The 13,582-nt window shown below is 41.7% G+C and overlaps 1 protein-coding gene across 1 annotated transcript in view; it reads right to left on the bottom strand.

Annotated features, from left to right (window-relative positions):
- Positions 1 to 359: 359 nt before the first annotated feature.
- The window catches only part of LOC115209868 (ER membrane protein complex subunit 2), a 30,563-nt gene continuing 17,340 nt past the window's right edge, over positions 360 to 13,582 (bottom strand). The window contains exons 8-10 of the mRNA XM_029778445.2: positions 11,392 to 11,502; positions 1,534 to 1,638; positions 360 to 929 (exon numbers count right to left, since the gene is read on the bottom strand). Of these exons, the coding sequence (XP_029634305.1) occupies positions 837 to 929; positions 1,534 to 1,638; positions 11,392 to 11,502 (309 nt within the window). The 3' untranslated portion in view covers positions 360 to 836. The remainder of the gene's footprint in view (positions 930 to 1,533; positions 1,639 to 11,391; positions 11,503 to 13,582) is intronic.

Raw genomic sequence — 13,582 nt, 5'->3', positions numbered from 1 at the left:
GGAATAATATATACATCATCATCGTTTAACGTCCGCTTTCCGTGCTAGCATGGGTTGGACGGTTCAACCGGGGTCTGGGAAGCCAGGAGGCTGCACCAGGCCCAGTCTGATCTGGCAGTGTTTCTACAGCTGGATGCCCTTCCTAACGCCAACCACTCCGTGAGTGTAGTGGGTGCTTTTTACGTGCCACTGGCACAGGTGCCAGAGGAGGCTGGCAAACAACCACGATCGGTTGGTGCTTTTTACATATATAAATTAGTTACTCTCATTCTTGAGCCAAATTTTTTGTTCCCTAGTCGGTGCCACATAAATTTGATACAATTCTCTGGAATAAATATAAAAAAACTGTCAAAAACGTCTGAAGGGTGTAGAGAATATTTATGTAAATTCATTACTAATGAGTTAATAGGGATAACAAAGAGACTCTTACAGTATTGAAAGAGCACATTTCAATTATGAACAGTCCAAGTTGACTACCATAGTAGCCATACATAATAGTGTTGTCCAACAGTTAGTGCTGCTGCAGCTGCCAATTCCATCATGCTCACACACAAGTGGTTAGGAATAATAATCATAATATAATCATAATATCAGTCACACAACCTTACAAAACCAACCATACTCGTAATATAAATCTGGGTGAGGGTAGTATCCAGCAAACAGGCCACTAGCATCAGACACCGCATGTCAGTAAATCTTCCTATCTCTCTCTCTTCTCTCTCACACACTCACGCACACATATAGACAGGTAGGTAGATAGATAATTAGATATAGATGGGTAGATAGATACACACAGACACAAACAATTGTGAGTTTCTAGAAAAACGTTGATAATATCAGTTTGTTGTCTTCGCTGAGATTTCTCCTAACAATTTCTCTATAGTTTCTGTGATTTTCATATTAGATATTTGGCTTTTCGTCAATTCATTCTGAAAAGAGAGAAAAATAATGACCCTCGTTATCATTAGAGATAATGGATTGATACATGGGTATATTAAAATTTTGATATTCAAGCTTTCAAATTGTGTCCAAAACTTAGCTGAATTTTTTCTCAACAATGTTTGTAATGATCATTTAACATCCACTTTTCCATGCGAGCATGGATCAGATGGAATTAGGAGATGCAGATTTTCTATGGAAGATGCTTTTCCTGTCACCAACACTCACTTGTTTCCAAGTAAAGTAATATCTTCCAATAAGCAGACATGTCTCAGACGAGGCGAAATTAAGGACAATGCTTGCATGGTGGGGACTCATTTACAACTATTTTGCAATATCAAGGCAAGAAGACAGTAACACACAATGGGCTTCTTTCAGTTTCTATCAACCAAATCTTTTGTTGGCCTGGGGCTATGGTTGAAAACACCTGCCCAAGGTGCTACACAGGGGAACTGAACCCAAAACCATGTGGTTGGGAAACAAACTTCTTAACACATCTACACCTGTGCCTTACCAACGATGCTGTTATTAGCCAACAAGAAATTGGAACAACAAAAGGGAAATATTTTTGAAAAGATAGCAAAAAACACTTACTCCATAGATTTCATTGATCTGCTCGGCAGCCCACATAGCATATTTTGTGTTAGCTTGTCTTTCTTTGGAATTCTTTGAATGATAAACAGCTAAACCACTTGCAGTCTGTAAAAAGATAAATGATGGAAAACAAATTAAGTTACTTCAATACTAAATTACCATCCATACTAGGTGAAAATACAATTTACCTCGATAACAACACAGGATGGGTAGTAGAAAGACTGAAACATGCCATGTGTGTATGTATACACACACACACACCACACACACACACCACATATATATACACATATACAAAAAGGGGTTTGACAAAATAATGGAAACATCTTAAAATTTCAAACAAATTCATTTTAATAAGGGTAGGACTGCCATTGGCAGTAATTACAGCTTGAATTCTACAAGGTATGGGCTTGTACAAAGTTTGAATTGTTTCCAAAGGAATTTTTATCCATTCTTCAGCAAAAAACAGTCTCCAGTTCTTGTAGTGATAACGGTGGAAGATATCAACTCCTTAACTGTTTTTCTAAAATGCACCATAGATATTCAATAATATTGAGATCTGGGAAGTGTGATGGCCCGATAAGATGTTCAACTTCACTAGAATGTTCCTCATGCCAATCAGTAACAACTTTAGTTGTGTGAATTGGTGCATTATCATCCTGAAAGATTGTGTTTTCTGTGCCAGTAGCACGCAAAAAGCACCAACCGATCATGGCTATTGCCAGCCGCCACTACCCTGGCCCCTGTGCAGGTGGCATGTAAAAAGCACCCACTACTCTCTCAGAGTGGTTGGCGTTAGGAAGGGCATCCAGCTGTAGAAACACTGCCAGATCAGATTGGAGCATGGTGCAGCCTCCTGGCTTCCCAGACCCCAGTCAAACTGTCCAACCCATGCCATCATGGAAAACGGACATTAAACGATAATGATGATGATTTGATGAGTAAAACATTACATTTTTCAGTTTGAAACTCATACCAGAGTCACTCACTGTAAACATTATTATTAAAGTAAAAATTATCCCCTAAAAAGCCATCTCTATTCATTTTTACAAGTATATTATACTGTACCAAGAACTTTCTTTTTATTATTCTACTATATCATCATCGACAGCATCATTTAACATCCATCTTCCATGCATGCATGGGTAGGACAGTTGACAGGAACCAACCAGGTAGAAAATCTACCCAAGGTTACTGTGTCTGTTTTGGCAGGGTTTTTACAACTGGATGCCTTTCCTAACGCCAACCACTCTGCAGGGTAGACTCAGTGCTTTTCACATGGCACTAGCACAGGCGAAGTTAGTTTTGGCAGGATTTTTACAGTTTGATGCCCTTCCAGATGCCAACCACATTTGTGTGGACTGGGTGCTTTTAACATGACACCAGCACTGGCAGGGTAACTAAGTAACTAACAAGACAAGGAATTATGAGAGGGGTAGGGCATTTGTGTCAGAGGATAAAAGTTAGAGTGTGACAAAGGGAAAGAGACAGAAGCAGGTGTCTTGCCACAACAGAGGTGATCCAGTATCAAATGATGAAAGGTTAGAGTGTAACAGAGAAACAGAGAGGCAGAAATAGGTATCTTGCTATATATAGAGAGAGGGGGGGAATAGAAAGTGAGAGAGAGGTACAGAAAGAGGCCAGAAACAAGTGTGCTGATGTAAAGGTGATACTTGGTTACCTAGTCAGAGGAAAAACAAGAGAAGGAGAGAGTGACCAAAGGGAAAGAGAGAGAGTAGGAAACAGCAAAAGTGTAAGAGAGATGGTGTAGTGCTAGGGTATACCCACGAGTAACAAGAATATGAGCATAGAACCTGGTTAGAAAAATAGGGTGTGGGTGGTCGTGGGATGGAGGGGAGCAGTGATATAGTGAGCATGTCAGTGAGGGCAGGAAAGGAGATTGGGAAACAATCATAATTTATGAAGAGGGAATGTGAGGAAGAGAAAGATGCAATTAGAAGAGGAATTGTAGTTTGATTTCTTAAGGAAGAGTGGGTGAAAAGAGTCTTCTCTCTTGCATACCACATTTAATCCCTCTTATGCTTAACTTTTCTCTCAACACAGTGGTGCTTTGTCGGTCATGCACACTGATGTTGCAAATCCAATGGAGCATATTACCTTCATTCATCTCCAGTCCTCCGCAGTCAGAGCCCATGCCTCACTACTGTACAACATAGCTGTTCTCACATAAGCATCATACAACCTATCTTTCACTCTGAGAGAGAGTCCATTTGCTGCCAACAAAGGTAGTAGTTCTCTGAACTTCCTCCACCCTTTTCTTATTCCAGAGCATCCACCACCATTACTAATTTGGTCACCTAAATAGCAGAAACTATCTACGAGAACTTCCTGGGCATTTGAGAGAGTTTAAGTCCACTGTTCCTGCACATCTGCCACACACGAAAGCGACCTTATCTGATAATCGTCCCATGATTCCACTGCATCTCTTATGCATCCATAGGTTACACTTGGTGCAGCGAATGGAATTACATCCCACTCCTTTCCTACATGCTGTTTGCCAGGCTATTTGCCAGCCGGAATGAGAGTCTTACCACCTTTCTCACTAACAACAACTTTAATCTTAGCTAAGTTAACTTTAAGATTCCAGGTTTTGCCTCCACACTACCTGATATTTTAATCATCTCAGCAGTGACTAGGAAAACCCAATGGTCCAGGGGTTTTCCTCGTCTTCATTTTCTTAATTGCCATATTTATTATACTGCTATCCACTCTGATGGCTGGTCCCTCAATTAATTCAATACTTGAAAGACACTCCTTCTCCCAATCATTCTCCACATTTAATGACCTTTCATAATGGCATCTCCACACATCTTTCTTCTCTGAGTCACTAAGTGCAACCATACCATTATCCATTCACACACACACCTCTCATCTATCACATCTCTATTCTCTCTGATACACTGCTTTGCAATCCTCAACACCTCATGCCTCTCACCCTCGTGCTGCATAACAGTGGCAAACTTCTTACCTTCTGCTATTCTTTTTGTTATATAAACCTGTCAGCTAGCTTTCCTTCCAGCTCCCTGATATAATGCTTTGCTTCCACCATTTTTCCAGTCTTTTCAGACCTATCTTTTTGATTTAATGGCACTGTCCATCTCCTTGTTCTACCACCAAGTCACCCTTAGCCTGGCTGGGACTTTGCACCAACCACAGATTTGGTCATCAGCACCCAGTTAATTGTTCCGCAGGAACTTCCAGTTGTCCTCCAATCTAAATGTCCCTTCTTCCTCCTCCTCTATCATCAGAGGCCTCCAGTAGAATGTCTAAATTTTTGTTAGTTTGCTGGGTCTTCAAGCTTCCATAATCTCCTTTTCCAGCGTGGTTTATGTCTAGCCTTAATTCTGAAATTACACACTCTTCACCTAGGAAAGACTTTGCATTTGTCTGTCTCCTTGCCTGGTGAGGAGGTAATCAACCTGGCTTATATTCCCACCAGACTAATAAATAATTAGGTGGCTAGCTGGCTTTCTAAAGTTAGTGTTACAGATCATAAGATCATTTGCATCACAAAATTCAAGTATCCTTGTACCTTCTTCATTCCTGGTGCCAAAGCCACAACCACCATGCACACCATGGAATCCATGGGAATGCTGCCCAACATGTCCATTAAAGTTGCCAGCCAGAATAATGAAGTCTCTGTCATTTGCCGTTGAGGTAGTCTGTAAAAGGACCTCATTCAAATCATCAGCCAATCCAGCCTGTGGAACATAGGCAGAGATATGTGTAATTATTAATCTATCTATGATAATTCTCAACTTAATAACCCTAACACATTCTCACTACTTCAATTACCTTACCTACCCATTTTTCTGCTAAGAGTATGCCTACACCACCCACTCCATCACTCCTGCCTACCCAAAAGAATTTAAACCTGTTTCTTACCTGTGAGGAATCTAGACGAAGCTCCTTTCCATCTCACTTCTTGCACACCACACACATCGATATGATGACACTCCATCATTTCAACAATCTCAACAGATCTCCCCTTCATTGTGCCACCATTGATGTTTGCGGCCCTAAAATTGCATACTTGAGGGAACAACAGGAAGTAGTCACTGAGGGGCTTTTCTTAGTGTTTGCAAAGATCTGAGTATACATTTGCTAGGTAGTTCAGTGTGCATTGTGAATTTGATTCAATGAAGTATAATTTTTTGCTCCCTCCCATACAGCATCCAAATTAAGACCCAGTAAAAAGAGGGGTCAGAAGGGCGTGAAAGTAGTCATATATGTCCATTTATACATACATAGTATTACCTTTATATCATATTACCCTTATATCATATATGTCTTCACGGCTCAGTCCTCAGCCCCCTCCTATGTATCATAGCAATAACAGAGGAATTCAAGACAGGATGCCCCTGGGAGCTCCTCTATGCTGATGACCTTGCTCTAATTGCTGAGTCACTATCAGAACATGAGGAGAGGTTTCAGACGTGGAAGCAAGAATTAGAAACGAAGGGCCTTAGTATCAACCTAGCTAAAACCAAAGTCCTAATAAGTAGAAATGTAGACAAATCACAAACGCCTTCAGGTAGATGGCCCTGCTCGATCTGTAGAAAAGGTGTAGGTAGGAACTCTATAAGATGCACCAAGTGTAAGCTATGGACACATAAGAGGTGCAGCAATGTCAAAGGAAGGCTAACTAGGAAGATAGTTTTTGTATGTGGCAGATGCTCTGGAGCAATAAACACTGAAAATGTGCAGAGACCATCTTCTGCCACGTTCCAGAAAGAAAAACTAGAAATAGTTGATAGTTTCCGTTACCTAGGTGATCAAGTCAGTAGCGGGGGCGGGTGTGCTGAAAGTGTAACTGCTAGAGTAAGAATAGCCTGGGCAAAGTTCAGAGAGCTCTTACCTCTGCTGGTGACAAAAGCCTCTTGCTCAGAGTAAAAGGCAGACTGTATGACGCATGTGTACGAACAGCCATGCTACATGGCAGTGAAACATGGGCCGTGACTGCTGAGGATATGCGTAAGCTTGCATAAAGCTGGACCTAAGAAGCATCAGATGTGGTGTGCAAGAAAGACGTCTACGCTGGTATGGACACGTGGTGAGAATGGATGAAGATAGTTGTGTGAAAAAGTGCCACACCCTAGCAGTTGAGGGAACCTGTGGAAGAGATAGACCCAGGAAAACCTGGGACGAGGTGGTGAAGCATGACCTTCGCTCTTTAGGTCTCACCGAGGAAATGACCAGAGACCGAGACCTTTGGAAGTATGCTGTGCGTGAGAAGACCCGGCAGGACAAGTGAGGCCATAACCCGTGGCCTCTACCTGAGATGTAGTCAGTCCACCTGTGCATACCTTCCTTCTTGGGACACATAACTCTACTTGTGAAGACCTGTTGAGGCAAGTGAAAATCAAAATCGAAATCGATCAACATCAATGAAATTTGTAGTTGTGATACCAGTGCCGGTGACACGGAAGAGAACCATCTGAACGTGGCCGTAGCCTGTGCCGCATCGACTGGCCTCCGTGTCAGTGGCACGTAACAAACACCATCCGATCGTGGCCATTGCCAGCCTCGCCTGGCCTCCGTGCCGGTGGCACATAAAAAACACCATCCAACCGTGGCCATTTGCCAGCCTCGTCTGACACCTGTGTTGGTGGCACGTAAAAAGCACCCACTACACTCACGGAGTGGTTGGCGTTAGGAAGAGCATCCAGCTGTAGAAACACTGCCAGATCTGACTGGCCTGGTGCAGACCCCAGTTGAACCGTCCAACCCATGCTAGCATGGAAAGCGGACGTTAAACGATGATGATGATGATGATACAAACACTGCACAGCACATTATGAATTTCATATAATCATATATATAAACAGACACATACACACACACTTATATCCACACATATATACACATACCCATATACCCCCCCACACACACACACACACACTCGATGGGCTTTCTTTCAGTTACTTCCTACCAAATTCACACACAACACTTTGGTTGTTTTGCAGTACAGAAAACACTTGCCCAAGATGCTATGCAATGGGACTGAACCTGAAATCATGTGACTGAGAGGCAAACTTCTTAACTGCACAGACATGCCTGCTTCAGGTATGTAACATATATATATGACAGTTAATAAGCTGATACTTTGAAGTCACTATCAACCTTTACATGGTGAAAATAATATATATATGTGTGTGTATATATATATATATATATATATATATATATACACTTCATCATTAACATCCATTTTCCATGCTAGCATGGGTTGGATGGTTCGACTGGGGTCTGAGAAGCCAGGAGGCTGCCCCAAGCTCCAGTCTGATCTGGCAGTGTTTCTACAGCTAGATGCCTTCCCTAACACCAACCACTGAGAGTGTAGTGGGTGCTTTTTACATGCCCCCAGCATGGGTGCTTTTTACATGTCCCCAGCATGGGGGCAAGAGGGGGCTGGCAACGGCCACAATTGGATGATGCTTTTTACGTGCCGCTGGCACGAGGATCGCAACTACAATTTCCATTTGATTTTGGTTTTGATGTACCTGACTCAAAAAATTGTTGATTGTGATGTCAAGTTACAGTTTAATATTTAATAATGAATTTTAATGAAATTGCATCCAAGAAAGATAAAACCTCAAGCCTATGGTCAGAGAGTTATTTCCCTGTAGTACTGTTTCAGAATTCAATTTATTACGGTACTAATAGTCGAATCAATAACTTAAATGATTAACTTAATTAACAAAAGCATCGGCAATACGTGTTTTCTTACTGGCCCAATAACTCAAACAATATAGTTGTAAGTAAATACCACAAGTGAATGCCAGAATCGGTAAAGCATCAAACGAAATTTTCATTACGTCCTTTTTACATTCTGAGCTTTAATTCTAGCCAAGTCCACTTTGCCTATCAGTATTAAAAATTGTTCAAAGAGGTAGATAGTGGTTGTTGTAATCGATTAGAATATACTATGGTGCTCCAGCACAGCTAATAACTGAAACCCTTAAAAATAATGGAAAGGTTGTAGTAAATAGTAGAAGCACTAGAATTTATCAGGATTTTTCTTTTGTCTAGGTTCGAGTATTGTGTACAGATTATTCATTCTATGGGTTTAGAACAGGAACAGTTATAATTGTGAGGAAGTAGTAGCATTGCTCCAGTTTAAATTTTATCTTCAGAGAAGAAAGACATACATCAAGAGGGAGGGAAAGAAAAGGAGAGAGCAAGATGTAGGTAAGAAGTTTATATAAGCTGAAAAGTTTCCTAACTGAATACAGTCAATCGATTAGTTAATGCCAAGTCTTATTCTCAAAGCTGACTGAATGATAAAGTTCTTTTATCAAGACTTAAACCTAAGCTTCCCAGGTAAAAACCAACGAGAATGCTACATCATCATCATCATCATCGTTTAACGTCCGTTTTCCGCGCTAGCACGGGTTGGACGGTTTCGACCGGGGTCTGGGGAGCTCGGGACTGCCCCAGGCTCCAGTCTAGTCTGGCAGTGTTTCTACAGCTGGATGCCCTTCCTAACGCCAACCACTCCGCGAGTGTAGTGGGTGTTTTTTACATGCCACCTGCACAGGTGCCAGAGGGGTCTGGCATCGGCCACGTTCGGATGGTGCTTTTTATGTGGGGGGGGGGTGCAGAAATATATAGGGGAGCACCAGTGGGGAGGGGTGGTTCAGAGAAATGATGACAGGTTCTAGGCAAGTAGAACGTAGGATATCAAGAGAGGGGTAATGCATGGTGAAATAGCGTGTTGAAGAGGGGGGTTCGAAGAGTAGACACCTATAATGGTGGTGGGAGAAGCGACATCCGGTATAGATGGAACAAAAAATATAGAGATATCCGGTATTGGTGGTGGGGGTGGACAAGGGCGGGTGCACCGGGAATATGCGAAGGTTGAACTTTAGAGAAACGGGCGGGAATGGCGATGTTTTAGGGTGGCATGTAGAAAGAAAAGGAAAGCAAAGCAGATTGGTGGTTATAAGTTCAAAACATTTAAACGGTAGACAAATGTATGTATGTATGAAAAAAGAAGGGAGAAATCTTAGCCTGCTCATGGACATCGCTGTAAGCCAGGGGAAGAAATGATAGTGAATGGTGGAGATCGAATTAAAGGGAACATGCGAAGGTTGAACTTTTAGAGAAACGGGCGGGAATGGCGATGTTTTTAGGGTGGCATGTAGAAAGAAAAGGAAAGCAAAGCAGATTGGTGGTTATAAGTTCAAAACATTTAAACGGTAGACAAATGTATGTATGTATGAAAAAAGAAGGGAGAAATCTTAGCCTGCTCATGGACATCGCTGTAAGCCAGGGAAGAAATGATAGTGAATGGTGGAGATCGAATTAAAGGGAACATGCGAAGGTTGAACTTTTAGAGAAACGGGCGGGAATGGCGATGTTTTTAGGGTGGCATGTAGAAAGAAAAGGAAAGCAAAGCAGATTGGTGGTTATAAGTTCAAAACATTTAAACGGTAGACAAATGTATGTATGTATGAAAAAAGAAGGGAGAAATCTTAGCCTGCTCATGGACATCGCTGTAAGCCAGGGGAAGAAATGATAGTGAATGGTGGAGATCGAATTAAAGGGAACATGCGAAGGTTGAACTTTTAGAGAAACGGGCGGGAATGGCGATGTTTTTAGGGTGGCATGTAGAAAGAAAAGGAAAGCAAAGCAGATTGGTGGTTATAAGTTCAAAACATTTAAACGGTAGACAAATGTATGTATGTATGAAAAAAGAAGGGAGAAATCTTAGCCTGCTCATGGACCTTGAAACAAATTTCTGAAACATACATCCACAAAGTTTACAAATGTCCCAGTGGGAGATCCCCTTCGGTCACGAATGACCATGGAATTACACCTAGAAAGTTACCCTCCCAGGCACAAGTCCAGGCAAGGTTGTCTATGGAAGACCAGCAGTCGACCATGCATACAGGCCTCCCCTGTCCACACCATCAATGTTATCCAAGGGAAAGACAAAGGGGCCGATACAGCTTGGCACCAGTGATGTCGCAACTCGTTTCTATAGCTGAGCTAACTGGAGCAATGTGAAATAAAGTGTCTTGCTCAAGAACACAACATGCAGCCCAGTCTGGGAATCGAACTCACAACCTGACGATCGTAAGCTTGACGCTCTAACCACTTAGCCATGAGCCTTCACACAAATGTTCTAGTAATATCTGGAGAAACAGTGACGATGGGTATGTAAATAATAATGAAGTGGGGTGGGATGAAGATGATGATAATGATGGCTTCTAACCTAAGTACACCGTCACAAATCTTGAGGGAGAGTACAACCTGTCACATCAACCCCAGTATTTCGCTGGTACTTTATTTTATCACAAGCAGGTTCTCCACTTTATCATGATTCACATCTAAAAGACATACACCTAATACAGATAGTTTTGAATTAATTGAAATGCAAAAGTACAAAAAATATATAGGAGTGGCTGTGTGGTAAGTAGCTTGCTAACTAACCACATGGTTCAGGGTTCAGTCCCACTGCGTGGCACCTTGGGCAAGTGTCTTCTACTATAGCCTCGGGCCGACCAAAGCCTTGTGAGTGGATTTGGTAGACGGGACACTGAAAGAAGCCCATCGTATATGTGTGTGTGTGTGTGTGTGTGTGTGTGTGTGGTGTGTTTGTGTGGCTGTGTTTGTCCCCCCAACATCGCTTGACAACCGATGCTGATGTTTACGTCCCCGTAACTTAGCAGTTCGGCAAAAGAAACCGCTAAAATAAGTACTAGGCTTACAAAGAATAAGTCCTGGGGTTGATTTGCTCGACTAAAGGCAGTGCTCCAGCATAGCCACAGTCAAATGACTGAAACAAGTAAAAGAGTAAAAGAGAGAGAGTAAAAGAGTATATCTATTTACCATTAACAATCCAAATAAACTGCGCAGATTGTGTGGATTTAGTTTTGCAGCTTCACTGAAATAGGCTCTAGCTATTTCAAGGTTTTCAGGACCACCTTGTGTATATTTAATCTGTAAATAAGAACAAAATTTGTAATCAGTTATGACATTTTCTAGATATACTTTTCAGATAATGTAGTTTCTGGTTATATTAGAATTTGTTGTGAAAAATGTTTTGGAGGGGCAGTAAAGGAGTTTAGGATAATTCACTAAAATCAACTGTTTCCTCGTAACTATCAAAAAAACGATTATTTTTTTACTGAAACTTTCTACACCATCCGAGCGTGATCATCGCCAGAGCGGCTAACTGGCTTCCGTACTGGTGGCATGTAAAAGGCACCATTCGAGCGAGATCATTACCAGCATTGCCTTACTGGCACCTGTGCCATTGGCATGTGTAAAAAGATTCGAGCAAGGTCGTTGCCAGTACCGCCTGACTGGCCCCCGTGCTGGTGGCACATAAAAGTACTCACTGCACTCTCGGAGTGGTTGGTGTTAGGAAGGGCATCCAGCTGTAGAAACTCTGCCAGATCAAGACTGGAGCCTGGTGCAGCCATCTGGTTCGCCGGCCCTCAGTCAAATCATCCAACCCATGCTAGCATGGAAAGCGGACATTAAACGATGATGATGATGTAGCCGCTTGGCTGAAACAAGAAAGAGTAAAAAATACCTCTCGGGTGGTGTAGATTATGATTATAACAGAATTTAAAATGGGGGGGGAAAAAAAAACTAATTGTGGGTACACGTATAAATACTGATTCACAATCTTTTCATGATGGGAAGACAACAACAGTCATCTTCCTTTATTTTGAGATCTTACTTTTATATTTTCTTTTATAAATTATACAGTTTGTAAACAATAATATCACTGCTTTTATAGGTTTCCAGTGAGTCATTTATTGTATTTACAATGGACAGAGTGACTAAGGTGTGTCTGTAAAATTCAAGTAGACAGTACTTTTTATTTTATAAACTATGCCATTTTTTTTCACCTTTCACCAATATACATCAGTAAAAGAAATACTCAGACATTATATATATATATATATATATATATCATCATCATCATCATCGTTTAACGTCCGTTTTCCGTGCTAGCACGGGTTGGACGGTTTCGACCGGGGTCTGGGGAGCTCGGGACTGCCCCAGGCTCCAGTCTAGTCTGGCAGTGTTTCTACAGCTGGATGCCCTTCCTAACGCCAACCACTCCGCGAGTGTAGTGGGTGTTTTTTACATGCCACCTGCACAGGTGCCAGAGGGGTCTGGCATCGGCCACGTTCGGATGGTGCTTTTTATGTGGGGGGGGTGCAGAAATATAGGGAAGCACCAGTGGGGAGGGGTGGTTCAGAGAAATGATGACAGGTTCTAGGCAAGTAGAACGTAGGATATCGAGAGAGGGGTAATGCATGGTGAAATAGCGTATTGAAGAGGGGGGGGTTTCGAAGAGTAGACACCTATAATGGTGGTGGGAGAAGCGACATCCGGTATAGATGGAGCAAAAATATAGATATCCAGTATTGGTGGTGGGGGTGGGTAGGGCGGGTGCACCGCGAAGATACGAATGTTGATTAATACGAGGAGAAATGATATGAAATGAATAAGATTAGATAAGATAGACAGATAGAGAAATTTGATAAAATTATGAATGGTCAGTAAAGAGTTGAAAATAGCAATCCAAAACACCTATCTTGTTCGCAATCGGAAATTCACAGCTTGTAGGGGGGGGGGGAGAGAGAGAGAGAGAGAGAGATAGTACATGTGAATTAGAGAGAAAAGGCTTCAAGATGGCGCGAAGATACGAATGTTGATTAATACGAGGAGAAATGATATGAAATGAATAAGATTAGATAAGATAGACAGATAGAGAAATTTGATAAAATTATGAATGGTCAGTAAAGAGTTGAAAATAGCAATTCAAAACACCTATCTTGTTCGCAATCGGAAATTCACAGCTTGTAGATGTGAGAGAGAGAGAGAGAGAGAGATAGTACATGTGAATTAGAGATATATATATATATATAACAGGAAGGTTTACGAAAATAAACAAAAGACGAAGGCAGGTGGAGTACAAACACACAAATGTATTAGTATGGCGCTCAGGAATAGAAATAGAACAAGTCTTTTACGTTTCGAGCCAACGCTCTTCGACAGA

This window comes from Octopus sinensis, linkage group LG3 (assembly GCF_006345805.1).
Source record: "Octopus sinensis linkage group LG3, ASM634580v1, whole genome shotgun sequence".
Lineage (NCBI taxonomy): Eukaryota > Metazoa > Mollusca > Cephalopoda > Octopoda > Octopodidae > Octopus > Octopus sinensis.
This window is presented reverse-complemented; position numbering and strand designations above follow the sequence as displayed.